The following is an 18,971-nucleotide window of genomic DNA, read 5'->3' as shown; positions in this document are numbered from 1 at the left end:
GCAGTGGTACAATCATGGCTCAATGAAGCCTCAACCAATCCTCCCATCTCAGTTTCCTAAGTAGCTGGGACTACAGGGACATGCCGCCACAGTCCATTAATTTTTAAATTTTTTTGTAGAGACGGGGTCTCCCTGCCTAGGCTTGTCTCAAACTCCTGGCTTCAAATGGCCCTTCCACCTTGCCCTCCCAAAGTGCTGGGATTACAGGTGTGAGCCACCACACGTGGCTTGTAAATTTAAAAAAAAAATTAGATCTATTATTTTCTGTTCTCTGCATTCTTTTTAATTTTTTGGAGCTGTAAGTCCATACCTGTAATTACTGATAAAAATGTTGGCTGGGTGTGACAGCTCATGCCCCTGAGCTCAAGTGATCCTCTTGCCTTGTCCTCCCAGAATGCTAGGATTACAGGTGTGAGCTACCACACCCGGCCTATTATCATTATTATTATTATTATTTTTTGTGAGACAGTCTTGCTCTGTTGCCCAGGCTGGAGTGCAGTGGCATGATCCCGGCTCACTGCAACCTCCGACTCCCGGGTTCAAGTGATTCTCCTGCCTCAGCCTCCCAAGTAGGTGGGATTACAGGCACCCGCTACCATGCCCAGCTAACTTTTGTATTTTTAATAGACGGGGTTTCACCATATTGGCCAGGATCTCCTGACCTCGTGATCTGTCCACTTTGGCCTCCCAAAGTGCTTGGGAATATATAGGCATGAGCCGCCACACCTGACCCTTATCATTATTTTTTAATATTCTTTTTTGAAATGGAGTCTGTTGACCAGGTTGGAGTGCAGTGGCACGATCTCAGCTCATTGCAACCTCCACCTCCCAGGTTAAAGCGATTCTCCTGCCTCAGCCTCCCATGTAGCTGGAATCACGGGTGCCCACCACCATACCCAGCTAATTTTTTTATTTTTAGTACAGGGCTTTGCCATTGCTACTAAAGTTGGCCAGGCTGGTCTTGAACTCCTAACCTCAGATGATCCACCTGCCTCGGCCTCCCAAAGTACTGGGATTACAGGTGTGAGCCACTGCACCCGGCCTTACTTTTTTTTTTGAGACATTGTACTCTGTTGCCAGGCTGGAGTGCAAAGGTGCAATCTCGGCTCACTGCAACCTCTGCCTCCCTGGTTCAAGCGATTCTCCCGCCTCAGCCTCCTGGGTAGCTGGGATTACAGGAGTGTGCCACCATGCTCAGCTAATTTTTGTATTTTTAGTAGAGACAGGGTTTCACCATGTTGGTCAGGCTGGTCTCGAACTTCTGACCTCGTGATCTGCCCACCTCGGCCTCCCAAAGTGCTGGGATTACAGGCATGAGCCACTGTGCCCAGCACCGGCCTTACTTTTTAATATTCTATAATCTTGATTTTAATTTACCTTTTCATCTTAAGTTGTTTAAGAGACAGTTTCCACTTGTCCCTCCCCCCATATAGAAGGGTCTTTTAAATAATTTTGAGTTTTATTGCATTGTAATCACAATGTATTGACTGTAATGTATTTCTACTTTATGGAACTTAAAAGATTTTATTATTATTTATTTATTTCTTTTTTTTTTTTTTTGAGATGGAGTTTCGCTCTTGTTCCCCAAGCTGGAGTGCAGTGGCACAATCTTGGCTCACTGCAACCTCTGCCTCCCAGGTTCAAGGGATTCTCCTGCCTCAGCCTCCTAGATAGCTGGAATTACAGGCATGTGCCCCCATGCCCAGCTAATTCTGTATTTTTAGTAGAGACAGGGTTTCTCCATGTTGGTCAGGCTGGTCTCGAACTCTCCACCTCAGGTGATCCGCCCGCCTCAGCCTCCCAAAGTGCTGGGATTACAGGCGCGAGCCACCGCGCCAGGCAGTAACGAGCTTTTTTATTTTCTCCCCACATGATACTTATTGATGACAGAGGAAAAAAAGTACATTGTAGAAACCTGGCTGATACCACCTTAACCAAGGAATCAAGGTAGTATCACCATTAATGGAACGAAATGATACCATGTCCCTCCTGACACTCTGAGAACTCAGCATTTCTTTTGAGGCACTCATGCACAACCTACATTTAATCATGAAAAACCACCAAATTCAAACTAATGTACATAAAATAAGACATAAAGGTACTTATTTTTGAAGAGCACAAAGGCATGAAACAGACTGAGGAAATATTCCTGATTATAGGTTGCTAAACATGTTAACAGTGTGACATCTGGGATCAGGAAAACACTCTTGTCTTTTACTATAAAGAATATTACTGGAACAACTGATGGATTTTCAACGAAGTCTACAGATTCATAAGAGTACTATATGTTAACTTTCTTTGTTAACTGTAGTACTGTCTTTGTTTTCTGTTGCTTATAACACAATACTTGAAACTGGGTAATTTATAAAGAAAGGAATTTATTTCTTACAGTTAATGGAGGCTGAGAAGGCCAAGATCAAGGAGCTGCATCTGGTGAGAGCCTTCTTTGCTGCTGGGTACTTTCAACAGAGTCCCGAGGTGGTGCAAGGCATCACATGGCCAGGGGGCTGAGCATTCTAACCTGCTAGCTCAGTTCTCTCTTCCACTTCTTATAAAGCCACTAGTCCCACTCCTATGATAACTCATTAGTCCACTAACCTATTTTTTTTTTTTTCTTGAGATAGAGTCTTGCTTTGTCGCCCAGGCTGGAGTGCAATGGTGCAGTCTTGGCTCACTGCAATCTCTGCCTCCCAGGTTGAAGCGATTCTCCTGCCTCAGCCTCCCGAGTAGCTAGGATTACACGCACCTACCACTATGCCCAGCTAAGTTTTGTATTTTCAGCAGAGACAGGGTTTCACCATGCTAGTCAGGCTGGTCTAGAACTCCTGACCTCAGGTGATCTGCCCGCCTCAGCCTCCAAAATGCTATGATTGCAGGCGTGAGCCACCACACCCGCCTGCAATGAGCTTTTGATTTTCTTTTTTCTTTTTTGAGATGGAGTCTCGCTCTGTTGCCCAGGCTGGAGTGCAGTGGCACGATCTCGGCTCACTGTAGCCTCCGACTTTCAGGTTCATGCCATTCTCCTGCCTCACCCTCTTGAGTAGCTGGGACTACAGGCACCTGCCACCACGCCCAGCTAATTTTTTGTAATTTTTAGTAGAGACGGGGTTTCACCGTGTTAGCCAGGATGGTCTTGATCTCCTGACCTTGTGATCTGCCCGACTCGGCCTCCCAAAGTGCTGGGATTACAGGTGAGCCACCACGCCTGGCCTTGATTTTCTTTTCATTTATTTTTTTGGTGGGGGGAACAGAATCCCATTCTGTCACCTAGCCTGGAGTGTGGTGGTACGATCTTGGCTCACTGCAACCTCCACCTCCTGGGTTCAAGCGATTCTCCTGCCTCAGCCTCCCGAGTAGCTGGGACTATAGGCACACATCACCACACCCAGCTAATTTTTGTATTTTTAGTAGAGAGGAGGTTTCGCCAAGTTGGCCAGGCTGGTCTCGAACTCCTGACCTCAGGTGATGCGCCCGCCTTGGCCTCTCAAAGTGCTGTGGTTACAGGAGTAAGCCACCACACCCGGCCTTGATTTTCTTTTTAAGTACTTTTCTACTTTCTCTACATAAGCACCTACTACTACCTCTATAATGAAAAAGAAAATGATATTTTAGAAATAATCATCTAACTTTAACGTATCTGCTTGGGTTCTGTGTTCTGAATTGTAGATGTGGGAACTCCATTTACCATCACCATTAAAATAAAACAAAACCTGAATAGATGACGCACAAATTAAACAGGGCTGGCGTCTACCTACCCCAGACAAGTGGTACGTCAACACATGCTCCAGCTTCCCAAAAGAGTAATCACCACATAAGAACTTCTCAATACTTACATGCAGTTTTTTCCCATAATATGGGAAATATTTTAAGTCTATCATTCCATTATGAGGATAAACTGCTACATTTGGTATATCTTCATTCTAAAGTTGAAAACAAAAGAAATCCTCTTTAGGTCACAAAAAGAATTTGTAAAAACTATGTTTATAATTAAAGGAATATCAATCCTGAACAGTTTGCAGAAACTACAATGCTGCTCCAACTATACTATCATTACAAGTGTATTTCTGAGAAGAAGCTTGCTCATCTTGATTGCAAATATTATCTAACTAAACCCTTCCACATGAACTATCCTGATACTTACACTTCCAGATACACTCTATACTCTCTTTCATGAGAGTCCCTTCTTAATTATAGCCAGTTCCACTCATGTACTCCTGTAAAATCTTATCTGCCCTCCAAATACCAAATGCCAGCCTTTCTACCTACTAACAGCAGGAATGCACCAGCAGGTTTAGGACCAATGTTTTCCTGAAACGAATAAAATGCTGTGCTTCCAGACTGGAAAGCAACAGCCACTACAAGGTGCCAACCTAGAATGCAGCACTCAGGCCTGGGAGACAGCAGGTGTGAGTTTCATGTGATTAATAACCAGAACTGCAACCAGAGGGGAAGCACGAAGGAAAATTTAAGGTACTCCAAGCAAAACTCTCCTCCACAAATTTAAATACTGTATTTATCAGGAATAAATTTATGAGCATATATAAATCATTAAGTATTACTTGTCTACTTGTCTACTAGAATTCCATGTTTATCAACATTCAAATCAAGCATCACCTATAATCCAATTAATTCATGCTATTAGTTATTTCTAGTATTATTCATGATAAATAAGCAATTTATGAAAAGTCACATGTAACACTTTCCAAATGGGCCTAATTCGAATGAGTGTAACTTTAACACAGACTGAGTAGTAGCAAACAGACCACAATGATTAAAATCAGTGCTGGGCTTACGGAACACTAGTTAAAATAAAACATTATTAAATACTTGAATTATATATATATATAAATTTTTTTGAGACAGGGTTGAAAGCACACATGAAACAGCATAAAGCAAAACTAAGAATCCATTCTAAGGAGTTCTAGATTCTGCTCATTTTGTTTCATTATGAAGCAGCATATGGCTGTGGGGTGGGGTGAGAAACAGATGAAAGGCACCGGCCAGACAGCACAAAGGACAGAGTGATGATGCGCCCCACCCACCAGACAAGCTCTAATGATCCAGATGAAGAATATGTGGAAAGGGTAGGAAGTAACAACGCTAGGAGAAATCGCAAAAGCCATTTTCAATCACTACTCAAACTCTACCCTACATTTGTACTCTTTAACTTAAAAAATAAGCTTAAAATCAAAGATAACATTTTATATTAGAGAAAAACTAGTCACTCTGATATCAGTGATTTTCTGCATTAATTGCTTTTGTTGAACCTATTTTACCTTAATATATGACCTTCACAGAACACATTTCTGCAAAATGAAAAAAAGGATTTTTTTTGAGAAACAGTTTACTGAGTATCTTGGAGTATGTTTCCTTTTTCTTTTTTTTTTTTGAGACAGAGTCTCACTCTGTTGCCTAAGCTGGAGTGCAATGGCCTGATCTCGGCTCACTGCAACCTCCTCCTCCCGGGTTCAAGTGATTCTCCTGCCTCAGCCTCCTGAATAGCTGGGATTACAAGTGTGTGCCACCATGCAGGGCTAATTTTTGTATCTTTAGTAGAGACGGGGTTTTGTCATGTTGGCCAGGCTGGTCTCAAACTCCTTACCTCAAGTGATCCACCACACCCAACCCAGAGTGGGTTTCCCACCAGATACCACACTTAGCTTACACTACCGTCCTTTAGGCCTAACAACCCTTAGTGGACAGCATCAATTACATAGTAGGGCACTGGGGCTCAGAGTTAAGGCCATCAGGGCTCAAGACCAGCAGGTGTGGCAGATGCTCAACTGCTCTCTCAGTGTGTGCCTAAACCGTGATCTTGGCAGGATTTTTCTTAATCTTTTAATTTATACCTTCTGTGAAAATAAACATTTAGAAATTGTAAAATATTAAAATGAGTATCTGAATAATAATGAGATACTCAGGGTGAAGCGTGTATGTCATAATTTTCTAAGTATATGAATAGCATATTTTTTTTTCTTTTTGAGAGAGTTGCTCTGTTGCCTAGGATGGAGTGGAGTGGCGCAATCATGGCTCACTACAACCTCTGCCTCCTGGGTACAAGTGATTCTCTTGCCTAAGCCTCCCGAGTAGCTGGGATTACAGGCACATGCCACCACATCAGGCTCATTTTTTTATTTTTAGTAGAGACGGGGTTTCACCATGTTGGCCAGGCTGGTCTCGAATTCTTGACCTCCGGTGATCCGCCTACCTTGGCCTCCCAAAATGCTGGAATTACAGGTGATAGCCACCGTGCCCAGCAATAGCATCATATTGTAAACTATGAGCAACTAACTCTAAGAACCTACTGATGGTCACTAAGTTCCACTGAAACAAAATGGAGTTTAAAAATTAATGCATTTTGTTTCTTCCCATTTTTTGATTTTCTTAGTATGATTCATTTTCATAAGAAAATAAAACACTGAGAAAATATGACATAAATATGAAAATTACATCTTTTGCAGGGATCATCTTTTAAGTTGATAATATAAAAGGCCACCTTGGCCATCTGCGGTGGTTCACACCTGTAATTCCAGCATTTTCAAAGGCAGAGGTGGGTGGATTGCTTGAGGCCAGGAGTTTAAGACCAGCCTGGCAACATGGCGACACCCTGTCTCTATGGAGAGAGAGAGAGAAAAAAAAAAGCACCTCCAAGGGTATATTCAGTGTTTGTATTTTCAGGACTCTAACTTGTATAAAAACAATCAAGGCAGAACAAAATCAATACAAGACAAAATAAAAGACATAAATATTACATAAAAGAACTAAAGAATTTAAAGAACGCTTGATATAGACAAATGTAATAGAAAATTGCAATTATGATATGTAGTAAATGCTTCCATCTGTTCTGGAGAGCCACACTTCTAAAATTTGTGGGTTCTAACTGGTTTACTACTTGTGACTAGCCTAGGGAATAAATGCCAAATTTTACAAACATTTCTTCCACTTTTGTGTTTTTCTAAAAACAAACAAAAAATCCACAACTAAATAAACAAAACTAAAAACCCACCTGCTTTGATTATTTTATGTACTTCACACACATCTCTCCAAAGCAAAAGGGAAAGCTAACTGAAATCCGAATAATTAAATCTGGATTTTTCATTACCATTTCCCCCAACTATTCTAGAAGCGAAGGATACATAATAGATAAACAATAAGAAAAATGCATTTAAAACCTTAAGGGGGCCAAGTGCAGTGGCTCATGCCTGTTACCCCAATACTTTGGGAGGCTGAGGCAGACGAATCACGAGGTCAGGGGATCGAGACCATCCTGGCCAACATAGTAAAACCCCATCTCTACTAAAATACAAAAAATTAGCCGGGTGTGATAGTGCGTGCCTGTAGTTCCAGCTACTCGGGAGGCTGAGGCAGGAGAATCGCTTGAACCCAGGAGGCAAAGGTTGCAGTGAGCCATCGCGCCACTGCACTCCAGCCTGGGCAACAGAGAGAGACTCCGTCTCAAAAAAAAAAAAAAAAAAAAAAAAAAAAGGAAGAGGTATATGGAATTGTTTATACTGACCAAAGGTTTACACAATTTAAAGCTTTTGCACTTCTGGCTTGAATGTGTTTTCCCTTTAGGTGGTATTGGCTTTGTAGACCCAGCACTCCATCCAAGCTTATCTATGCAGCCTGCTCACAGGCTCCTGTATACAGGCGCACTGTCATGAAATTAGCACTTCTACCCAGCTGAAGCCTAGCACCCAAGCCCCAAGAACTTTCTACCAGAAAGCTTTGTGAGCAAGCCCTGAGGATCATAAAGGGTTACCCAACATTTTTTCTAAATGTATCTTGTAGCTATAATGTTCTGACTTGAGAGCTGACAGTATATGCTGCCCACTAGATTTTTAGAAGAATTTATCAAGAAAAGCTCAGCTGGGTGTGGTGGCTCACGCCTGTAATCCCAGCACTTTGGGAGGCCGAGGCGGGCAGATCACGAGGTCAGGAGATCAAGACCATCCTGGCTAACATGGTGAAACCCTGTCTCTACTAAAAAAAAAAAAAAAAAATTAGCCGGGCGCTGTGGCGGGCACCTGTAGTCCCAGCTACTCGGGAGGCTGAGGCAGGAGAATGGCATGAACCCGGGAGGCGGAGCTTGCAGTGAGCTGAGATCGTGCCACTGCACTCCAAGTATGGGCGACAGAGCGAGACTCCGTCTAAAAGGAAAAAAAAAAAAAAGAAAAAAAAGAAAAAAATGCAAATTTTGGGCCCTATCTCAGACCTACTGAGTCAGAAACTATGGGAATGGAATCCAACAAGCCAACGTGATTCTGATGAGTGATCAAGTTTGAGGACCACTGAGCAAGAAGTTTCTGGCCAAATAAGAAGTCCATTAACGGTAAAAAGAATTTTTTTTCACAACTTTAAAAGTGATTTCAATGTAACATTTTAAGTAAAATATTTCTGCCATACAATCAGAGTTGAAATGTTAATATTTAGCACAGTGATAAATTTAGAACTTAATGTCTCCTCAGAACTCTTACCCATCTTTTACATTATTTGTCTTAGTGGCATTTGCAGCATGGAGAGAAAACAAAAGAAAGTTATGAGATGAAAACTGCACAGTATTCTGGAAAAAAAATTAAGTAGGGATAGGGGAGATAAATAATGCTTCTACCTTAAGGAAAATGCACCATATTTCATTAAATCTCAGATAGCACTGACTAGCACGCCAACTAACTATTAAGAAAGAGAAAAATGTCATGATACAGTATTAAGACACCATCAATTATAAGGGTAATCCCAATTTCAGTGTTACTGAGCTGGCAGAAAAAAAGTGAATCTTAGAATTGATGAAATACGGTATATGTGAAAATAAAGGCAATGTGTGCAAAATCAAATACACATGGAAAATGTCTTTCTGAATTATCATTAAGGAAGAGAAAGACTACTCTCAAAAAGGTTGGTGGAATTTTATTCTAAGGCACTACAAAGGACTTTAAAATATGACAGGGAAGAAAAAAAGATGACTAAATCATTAGACTTTTAACGTATTTTAAGAAACAACAAAGATTTAACAGGAGTTACTTTTTGAATACTAACCTTCGAAACACAATCTATCCTTGGCACTCCTTCAGGCTTTAATCCAATTATCTAAGGTTAAGAAATAGTGATAAATTTAAACTTCACGTAAGTGTGCAATGGAACTTCCTCCCTCTGTTGCTGGGAACAAGGGTGAAGACTTTGAGATTAACACCAACTCTGTATATTAACCCAGTGAGTTACATCTGCCTTTTACTTTAATCTTATTTAAGGGTATTAAAATGAACTTTTAAATAAAATAACTTCAGCAATCAGATATCTTATTACTGTACTGGGGCAATTTAGAAAATAAATAAATTACCAAAGAATTAACTGAAACAAAAGTATCCTTTGCTACCCTTAAAATATGAAACAGACAGAAACCCTTAAATCTAATTATTAATATGTATATGAACAAATAATTTAATGTATATAATAAGAACTGCAGAAGCATAATAATTAACTGTTCTTCACAAAACTACATTAGGTCACACTCTCCATGTTTCCATGAGGGCCCCACTGAGCCTCACTGTATCTCACAACCCATCTGCTCCCGAAAAGGCACGCACTGGGAGAGCCCTATTTTAAGACTCCTTTCATGTATGTAGCTGACAGAACTGAATCCTAACATATTTATACATTTTGTGAGATAATTTTTTGGCATTCTGAATTTATACAGTTTCCATGTGAATGCACGTAAAATCTAAATATTCCTCTCAAAAGACAAGTATTGTTGCGTCCTAACTGGGAACTATACTGGTATGAAACCTCCTGCTACACTACGTAAGCTCGTTTCATCACTGACTCCTGTGTGTCTGATGCTGTCCTGACAAAGCCATGCCCTGAGTCATCAGCAAGCATGGTCACAGGCCATTATCATTCAAGGAGACCATCTTGAGAAAGAAAACAAACCCAGAAGGTTGATCCTCTCCTGGCTTTCTACTGGGAACAAATGTTCAGCAATCTAGATGTCGTGAGGATACTTCTAGTAGACTGGGATTACAAAAGGCATCTCTGTTAAAACAAACTTAATTCATTTTATAAACTAGATCATCTAGTTTCACATTACTTTCAGCTTACTTCAATTCTTAATTCTGAATAAAGTCTGGTTGAAACATCCCACTAATCATTTACTGAGCACCTAGAATGCTATGGGACAATCTGGAAGCTGTCAGTTGTCCAAGGCCTCCCAAAGGGATGAAGCAGAGGTTGGAGGGGTGTCAGTCTGGGCACCTCAGGACCTAGCTGGTTCTCCCTACAGGGAAGCTCCTTATTTAGCAGTGTCAACTTCAAAAGATCCAAATTTTACTTTTATTAGGGATGGTGGTAATTTGCTCACCAATGATGACTTTAGTGGTTCATAAACTCATGATTTTGAGAAGTCTACACCTGTTTTAAATGACCAGGAATGACTTCACTCTTCAAGGGAGACCTTGCAGGCCTCAACAGTAAGTGCATCAGAACACAACTCTGAAGTACATTTACAGAGCAGCAAGGCACAGGGGCTAGGGATCACTTCATGACTCAAGAAAAGCCGTAACATCTTCCTTTGCACAATGACCCTAATTCATTATTCCTGTCACACAGAGAACATCAGCTTCTTCTTTTGCTCATTACTATACAATTTAGGCACCCTTCTGTAAAACAGCAAAATGCTGCTACTTTGGATACAACTGCAACATCCCACTGAACTCGTTAGAATGGGATTTTATTTGTATTTCCGTTATTTAATTACATATACATATACTGATACTATAAAACTATGCTTTGCTACTATTTCGAAAGTTAAATAAGTTTAAACTTTATGGAGTCTATGGAATTTTAAATTATTTTACAACACAGGATTCACAGATGAGCACTGCACCCTAACAAGTCTCTGCTTTGGGTATGACAAGAAGAACAGTTGCCCCTTGGAGCGTTAATCTGTGCTGAAATGCATGTAGGTATTTCCAAAGAAGAAAAGTTTAAGTTACTTTAACTCCTTACTCCATGATTAATCTATGAACCTCTCTTTTTTTTTTGCCATATAAACTTTCTTCCAGTGATCAATAAACATTATTGCTAGCCTTTAAAGCAAGCTACCCCCCAAATGATAACTTTTAATAAGGAAGGCGTTAACCCAACCACAACAATCTAAAAATCGTTGCCTCCTTAAAAGAGAATATTTGAAAAAAGCAGCAGCAGAGGTAAAATATGTACGTACTCTGTTCATTTTCACAAGAATACAAGGGTTTCCTTGAGAATAGCCAAAATCAGGATCATTCATACCACTGCATGCTTGAAGTAATGAAACAGGAAACTGACATGCAACATAAACTGGACCCTTCTGTTCAAAAAGTGCTCCATCAGGACAGACTGTGAGGTTCTTCTGTTCTTCTAAAGTATATGCTAAAAAGGAAACATACATGTGTGCTAGATCAGCCAAAAAAGGTATTAAAAACAACCAGGAATATATTAACCTTTGGAAAATGTTCTTCAAAGACAAAAACAGCAATGTCAATTACCAGATAACTTTCGGGAAAGAATGTTAAGTTTGCCCCTTTGCCTTTTAACAGCTAACTAGTGCTCTAAAGTTACTGGATTTCAATAATCATACAAACTGGATTATAGCTCTATCTCTTCTGTCACCATTAGGTGGCGGTACCAGCCATGGCTAAAGCATTATCTGAATGTCTTCTGCATGCTTGGTGATACAATGGAGAGGATGTAAAAAGGCACTGCTGCTGCCCTCATGGAGCTTACGGTTTTGTGGGGAAGAGAGACATTAAGTGAGTATAAAATCAGAATTGCAGAGGTATGAAGACACAGTGTTATGACAACCTACACTATCAAAGAGCGTTACAAACTGGTAACTTTGAAAAACGGATGTATTAAAAATCAGATACAGACATAACTTTAAAATAATAAACATAATTTCCCCTCCCCCAAGCAAGCACTGCATTGGAAACCTGCACGTTGTGCACATGTACCCTAGAACTTAAATTAAAAAAAAAAAAAAAAAAAAAGAATGCCTGGCACAAAAAAAGAGAAAAGATTCTTCCTTCTCAGTAACTATACTGACCTATTTCAAATTCAACATAAATGTATATCAGCTACAAAAAAAAATAATAAAATGGCAAAAAAAAAAAATCCAAATCCTCAGAGACACTATTTCATACAATATAGATTTGCTCTATTAATTAAAATATTTAGTTTTAATGCAGAATAAATGTTACATTTCAAGAAACTTAGTGTCCTTATTATAAGACAGAAAAATCAAATCTACTGCCCACGAGTAAGCCCCTGTGTCTTTCTATAGTTAGAATAGTCTCACAAGTAATTATAAAATGCACTTGCTCAGTTGTCTGTTTAACAGAAGGAAATAGAAGATAATACACATTCTAAGAATGATGTCTCTAAATGTAATTACAACTTGGGACTTTTTTTTTTTTTTGAGATGGAGTTTCGCTCTTGTTGCCCAGGCTGGAGTGCAATGGTGCAAACTTGGCTCACTGCAACCTTTGCCTCCCAGGTTCAAGCGATTCTTCTGCCTCAGCCTCCCGAGTAGCTGGAATTACAGGCGCGTGCTACCATGCCCAGCTAATTTTATATTTTTGGTAGAGATGGGGTTTCACCATGTTGGCCAGGCTGGTCTTGGACTCCTAACCTCAGGTGATCTGCCCGCCTTGGCCTCCCAAAGTGCTGGGATTACAGGCGTGATCCCACCGCGCCTGGCCCACAATTTGGTACTAATTTCTATAACTAAAATCTCTGACCTTACTCTAAGAAAACATACTCACGTTTTAGAAACTTCTTAAGGTCTTCAATGTACCCTGCATACGAAGTTGGATCAGACCTACTGAATGTATATTCCAATGCAGTCACTGGTTTTGGAAAAACCATAAGTCCTATAAAGAGATAAAAGGGAGAGATTATCAAATGTCCTTCTCTTCTTTTCCTTACTCTTATCTCTAAAAAGCAGATCTCAGCAAATTACATGGAAAATTGTGTTGATAGTATGCTGAAACTATCAAGAACTTCCCAATTCTAATTATGAAGGCGTAGACATCTAAAATTAAAAATAATTCAAACCTTCAAAACCATCTCAGACATTACCAATTAGAAACTGTCCTTAAATTTGATTATCTACAGTTAATTATAATCTTCCTTTTTAAAAGATGCAATTTTACTTTGAAATTTCTATACGCATTTTTAAAAAATCAAGTAACATTTTTAGGTTTTGTCAATGTGCCATTAATACAAGGAAAAAAATTTTAGCAAATCAAAGCCTAAGTACTTTTGTCATTTAAATTGTATGGAAACATTCATAAGACAGCTAACTCCTTTTCAATGAAAAAGGTCTATGCATTTTAAACCTTATGGCAAATATTCTTCCTTCAATAGCAGATATTGCTCTGTAATTAAAATGTGGTTTTCACATACTGAATTTGGAGTATAACCACCAACAATTTCCTATCAGAAGCTGACACCCATGTAATACAGACCATGTTGCTTAAGCTTACTAATGAAGAAAAGGCAAGCAATCAGGCTTCCAACTTTAATATAAGTTTTCCTTATTTAAAAAGCATTAGATCAGCTGGGTGCAGTGGTTCACACCCGTAATCCTGGCACTTTGGGAGGCCGAGGCTGGCGGATCACTTGAGGTCAGGAGGTCGAGACCAGCCTGGCCAATATAGTGAAACCCCATTTCTTCTAAAAATACAAAAATTAGGTGGGTGTGGTGGCGCATGCCTGTAGTCCCAGTTACTTGGGAGACTGAGGCAAGAGAACCGCTTGAACCCGGGAGACAGAGGTTGCAGTGAGCCGAGATCGTGCCATTGCCCTCCAGCCTGGGTGACAGAGCGAGACTTTGTCTCAAAAAAAAAAAAAAAAAGCATTAGCTCTAGATTAATTCAACCTTGCACATAGGCTTTAAAACAATCCTAAAATTTTCTCTAGTCTTCAAACATTCCCATATTTAATATATCACACATGTACATGTAATACATATTATATGTATATAATATATAACACATAAATACATAAATAAGGAAATGTTTAATATATCCCATATGTAATATATATGTATTATATGTACATGTGTATGCATGTATATTTAAACTAATAATACTTTAAGTACTAAAATAATCGACAAATAATTTTAAGAAACTCAGTTTAAAACTGTGTACTTAAAAATATTTAACATATGCTTATATATTTCATGCAATTATAAACAGAGTTCAGTGTTTTTGAATAGATCAGACTATGTTCAATGGTAAGTCACATCACTTAAACAGCAAGTAAAGAATAATCTTAGAATTAGTCTAAGGTAGGAAAAAAACAGTCCTACAATGAGAGATGAAGGAAAAGTAGCATGGAGCTAATCTCTGACACTTGGCTCCAATACACTAAGAGTTTTAAAAGAGTTATTCAAGACATTTAGACTAAGATTAGCTGTAAACAAAAGAAATCATTAGAAAAAAATTGTTCTAGGAAAAAAATGGTTGAGACAATTAGTTCAGTTTGGCTGGTGATATAGCTCAGAAGTCTATACAGTGAGCAAGGATCTAGATAAGGGTGCTTCCATCTCGGCATTATTGGCATTTTTGGGCTGAATAATTCTTTGTTGTGGGGGTCGCCCTATGCACTGCAGGATGTTTAGCAACAACCCTGGCCTCTATTCACAGTACCACCTCTCTAGCTGTAACAACCAAAAATATTTCCAGACGCTGCCATATGACCCAGTGGTTGAAAACCACTGCTCTAGAGAGAAACCTGCTAGACTCCCACCTTCCTGGCCTGATTCCCCACTCTCCTGCCCTCTAAATCCCACTCCTCTAGGACTGAACTTTCTTCTCTAGGTAGAACCTTCCCTTCTCTGTCATCTCTAGCAGTTAGTTTACAGTCTTTGGAATTATACACACTGAAGTTCTGCAAATTACTGTTTCTTACTTTTCTAAGAATTATTAGCATCTGAGGAAAAGGGTCATGTCCAGTCACCAAGGGAGAGCTGGCATTCAAAGACTGTTTAGGCCAGGTGTGGTGGCTCACCCCTGTAATCCCAGCACTTTGGGAGGCTGAGGTGGGTGGATCACCTGAGGTCAGGAGTTTGAGACCAGCCTGGCCAACGTGGTGAAACTCCGTCTCTACTAAAAATACAAAAAATTAGCTGGGCGTGGTGACACATGCTTGTAATCCCAGCTACTTCGGAGGCTGAGGCAGGATAATCACTTGAACCCGGGAGGCAGAGGTTGTAGTGAGCCGAGATCACACCACTGCACTCCAGCCTAGGCAACAAGAGCAAAGCTCTGTCTCAAAAAAAAAAAAAAAAGACTGTTTAAAAAGAATAAAATCAGGAGGTAGAAGAAATGTGGTTTAAATGTTTCAGTTTTTTACTGCATACATTCTCCTGTATAATGAATTTTTTTTCCAGAAGAAAATCAAGAAGAATTAAACATATGAAGAGTATATTCATTTTGTTCTCTATGAGGTATTATTATTTAACATCTTATCAATTTCATAACTAACCATTTAGAACCACAAAGTATGTATTTTACAAGCCCAAAGCTCTAACCCAAGCTAGTGCCAAAATATATACCTTAATTACTCAAGGCAAAGTAAAACTGCTCTACGATACTCATAAGTCACTCATAACTATAACTATATTCTTCAAACTTGGCTTTTACTAGAATTCTCAATATTCATTTCTGTTTACTTCTGACAAAAAAAAAAGAAACAGAAACAAACAAAACAAACCCACTCAAACTCTCAGGATTTATCAGTATATAAATGTGAAGGTCTTTAAATCGTACGTAAATATTAAACAACAACAACAAAAATTAAAACCTTCACATTACTCAACTCCAAGGTTTAGCTATCTTCTATCTGCTATATAAAACAGATTTATGGTGAAGATAAACTATAACTCAATTTTGTTAAAAGCCGTAACCACTGCCAGGCACAGTGGCTCACGCCTGTAATCCCAGCACTTTGGGAGGCCAAGGCGGGGCAGATCACCTGAGGTCGGGAGTTCGAGACCAGCCTGACCAACATGGAAAAACCCTGTCTCTACTAAAAACACAAAATTAGCTGGGCGTGGTGGCGCATGCCTGTAATCCCAGCTATTTAGGAGGCTGAGGAGGCAGGAGAATCACTTCAACCTGGGAGGCAGAGGTTGCAGTGAGCCAAGATCATGCCACTGCATTCCAGCCTGGGCAACAAGAGCGAAACTCTGTCTCAAAAAAACAAAAACAAAAACAAAAAAAAACAAAGTCATAACTGCAAGATAATTACCTGGGCTAGGAATCTGGTCACGGTATTTTGGAACCTCATCGTTGAGAGTCTGAAGCATAACCCACATCGTGAATGAGAAGAGTGCAGCCAGGAACCCATAAAAAACTAGGTAGAAGAGCAAGATCAAACCTGTAAAAGAAAATAAAACTTATGAAATGTGCATGCGTGTGTGTGTGTGTATGCATGTTTGGCCAGGTTAAAAAACAAACCAACTGTTCTTGCAAGGGTATGATCCCAAGCTTTGCCATGCACATAGCCAAATATCCTCATATTCAGGACACATAAATTTGCCCAAGCAAGGGATATTTCAGCAGGCAGCACCCACCCATCCCATGACCCCTCCTTTCCTCTGGTATTTCCAAGTTAAAGCAGCTTCCACCATTCATACTCTGGTTCAAAATCAAAGCTTTAAAATTCCAGCACATAGGGGAATGTTTCCCAAAATGAACTTGATGCCCTCTAGAAAGATAAAAGATGGTTTTAGGTAAACAAAACCCCCAATATTTACATGTTCCTTTCAGTGGCGAATATAAAAGAATTAGTACATGAAACGCATATTTCACAGACAGTAATTATTTGCTTAAATTTAAGTTTTAAAAAGTGAGTTAATGGCTTACACCTGTAATCCCAGCACTGCGATGGGAGGATCGCCTGAGCCCAGGAGTTGGGACTAGCCCGGGAAACACTTTGTCTTTACAAAAAATTAGGTGCTCACTTCGGCAGCACATATACTAACAGTGGAATGATACAGAGAAGATTAGCACAGCCCTTGTGCAAGGATGACATGCAAATCTGCGAGTCGTTCCATATTTAAAAAATTAAAAATATATATATTTTAAAAACTGAGTTCATTGAAAGAATATCAGGAAATGTGCAGATAAGGCCAACTCATGAAGATAGCACTCAATGAATAAAGTTTAGGACACACTGGTCAAATGGCAGGGCTCGTGCAAAAGTGAAAAAAGGACAAGGTCAGAAACAAGCCCTCTGATCAATGGAATTTCATAGCTCTACTGCTAAGCACAAAGCAAGATTTGGGAGACACACGTTTCAACATTAAGGGCTTAATCTCTTTCCTTTCACAATTTGGGAACACTAAGATAGATCTATCCTGAACCAGTGATTTACTTTGGGAACACTTAAAATCAATTATTTTTCTCAAATGTCTATATTCAAAGTTCTAACATCAGAAGTGGCTGCCGACAAGTATATTAGAATACATTGGTAAAGTCACTTGTATTTCAAGGTTTAAAAACTGATCAAAGATTCATTTCTGTAATAATATATTTCTGAATATATTTTCCCCCCGGGGAGTGGCTCCACAACTTTCTTCTGGTTCTCAAAAGATCCCATGACCCCAAAACAGATTGTGCTGAAAGCTAGACAACTTTTATTTCTCAACTGCAAGGTAGGAATCACCCCCAACCCCCTTTTTCAAGCAAAGGGAAATAGTTAAAGCAATTTCACGTTATAATTTAGACTAGCATTCTACCCTCCCCCCCAATTACCAGGTGGCCAAAATAAGGATCGAGAGGACAGAAGAGAGGAGAACAGGATGTCACCTTCAGACAGCATCACTTCCCTACCACATACTGCGATCCTGTTGCAGAAAAAGAAAAGACCAATCTCAAAGAAGTAATCAGTTTGCTATAGAGGGAAATGAAACACACAGAAAGCCCACAGGCCAGTTTAATAAGATACAGAAGAGAAATTCTTTGAGATCTAGGTGTCTGCAGGAACGAAGGGATAAAATCCTCTACACCAGGGCTGACAGAAACATAAATGTAATGAGTGTGGCTGTATTCCAATAAGGTTTTGCTTACAAAAATAGGCAGATTGGGGCCACAGTAGTTTGTGGACCCATGCAGCTGACATTAAAGTGGAGATGTCTGAAACAAAATTGCTAAGAGTTTAATTATTTAGCAGTGTTTTTAAGTCACCTTAAAATATTCTTATTACAATACTGTTTTGAACATTTTGATTTTAAATTTCTAGGAAAATAATGTAAATTAAATTTACAAAATAGTTAAAAAGCAAATAAATATACAGCAGATATGAACAAACTGTATCCAAATCTGCTTTCTAAGGAATTATTACACAATGAAAATAATTAGTATAAAGAATTACATTCATACAATATATACACAAATTAACAGCTATGTCCCAAATCTGATGCCATATACTAGTGGCCATTAGAAACAAGTAAATAAGTTATTTCCAGCACGGAAGTGAGTTTTCCTTACTTGAACAAGATCTTTCTGCCAAGAACCAAATCTAATCTTTAAAAACTTAAACTAGTCAGTCTCACATATAAATATGATGCTTTATCAACCACCTCTTCCCCCTAAAAGAAAAAACATCAGAAAATAAAAACAGAAGTTGTAAATTGCTGCTCTCACCCAGGTGTAAAATGGCAGTTAAATTAGTTACTCAGATGTAGTTTGCTGATGGGGCTCTAAATGGTGGCGTCCTGACTTAGTCATGGATAGTGTTCATGGAACCTGTTTAATATGCCATGCCTGCCTCAGTGGTACTTGATGTAAGCAGAAAACAGCAAATACAGCCTAAATAGTACCTATCATATTACTAACGTTCCCTAGCTAGTTTAAAATCTTTCAAGAAATTTCCTTTTTACCCAACTAAAGAAACTAACATGGGCCAGGCGCAGTGGCTCACGCCTGTAA

General features: G+C 39.3%; 1 protein-coding gene and 1 non-coding gene across 3 annotated transcripts in view; one reads left to right on the top strand and one right to left on the bottom strand.

The window, feature by feature from the left end:
• The window catches only part of ATP1B3 (ATPase Na+/K+ transporting subunit beta 3), a 44,964-nt gene that overhangs the window by 785 nt on the left and 25,208 nt on the right, over nucleotides 1-18,971 (bottom strand). Inside the window, exons 2-7 of one of the 2 annotated variants that reach the window (XM_054480220.2) lie at nucleotides 17,796-17,887; nucleotides 16,288-16,416; nucleotides 12,795-12,902; nucleotides 11,219-11,403; nucleotides 9,037-9,087; nucleotides 3,834-3,920 (exon numbers count right to left, since the gene is read on the bottom strand). In XM_054480220.2, coding sequence (XP_054336195.1) covers nucleotides 3,834-3,920; nucleotides 9,037-9,087; nucleotides 11,219-11,403; nucleotides 12,795-12,902; nucleotides 16,288-16,416; nucleotides 17,796-17,862 — 627 coding nt within the window. In that variant the 5' untranslated portion in view covers nucleotides 17,863-17,887. The remainder of the gene's footprint in view (nucleotides 1-3,833; nucleotides 3,921-9,036; nucleotides 9,088-11,218; nucleotides 11,404-12,794; nucleotides 12,903-16,287; nucleotides 16,417-17,795; nucleotides 17,888-18,971) is intronic. The other variant, XM_054480219.2, reaches the window with a different exon arrangement.
• Nucleotides 16,995-17,101, top strand: LOC129034309 (U6 spliceosomal RNA). Its single transcript, XR_008501814.1, has one exon. It is a non-coding gene; the product is annotated as a U6 spliceosomal RNA (small nuclear RNA).

Source organism: Pongo pygmaeus, chromosome 2, assembly GCF_028885625.2.
Source record: "Pongo pygmaeus isolate AG05252 chromosome 2, NHGRI_mPonPyg2-v2.0_pri, whole genome shotgun sequence".
Lineage (NCBI taxonomy): Eukaryota > Metazoa > Chordata > Mammalia > Primates > Hominidae > Pongo > Pongo pygmaeus.
This window is presented reverse-complemented; position numbering and strand designations above follow the sequence as displayed.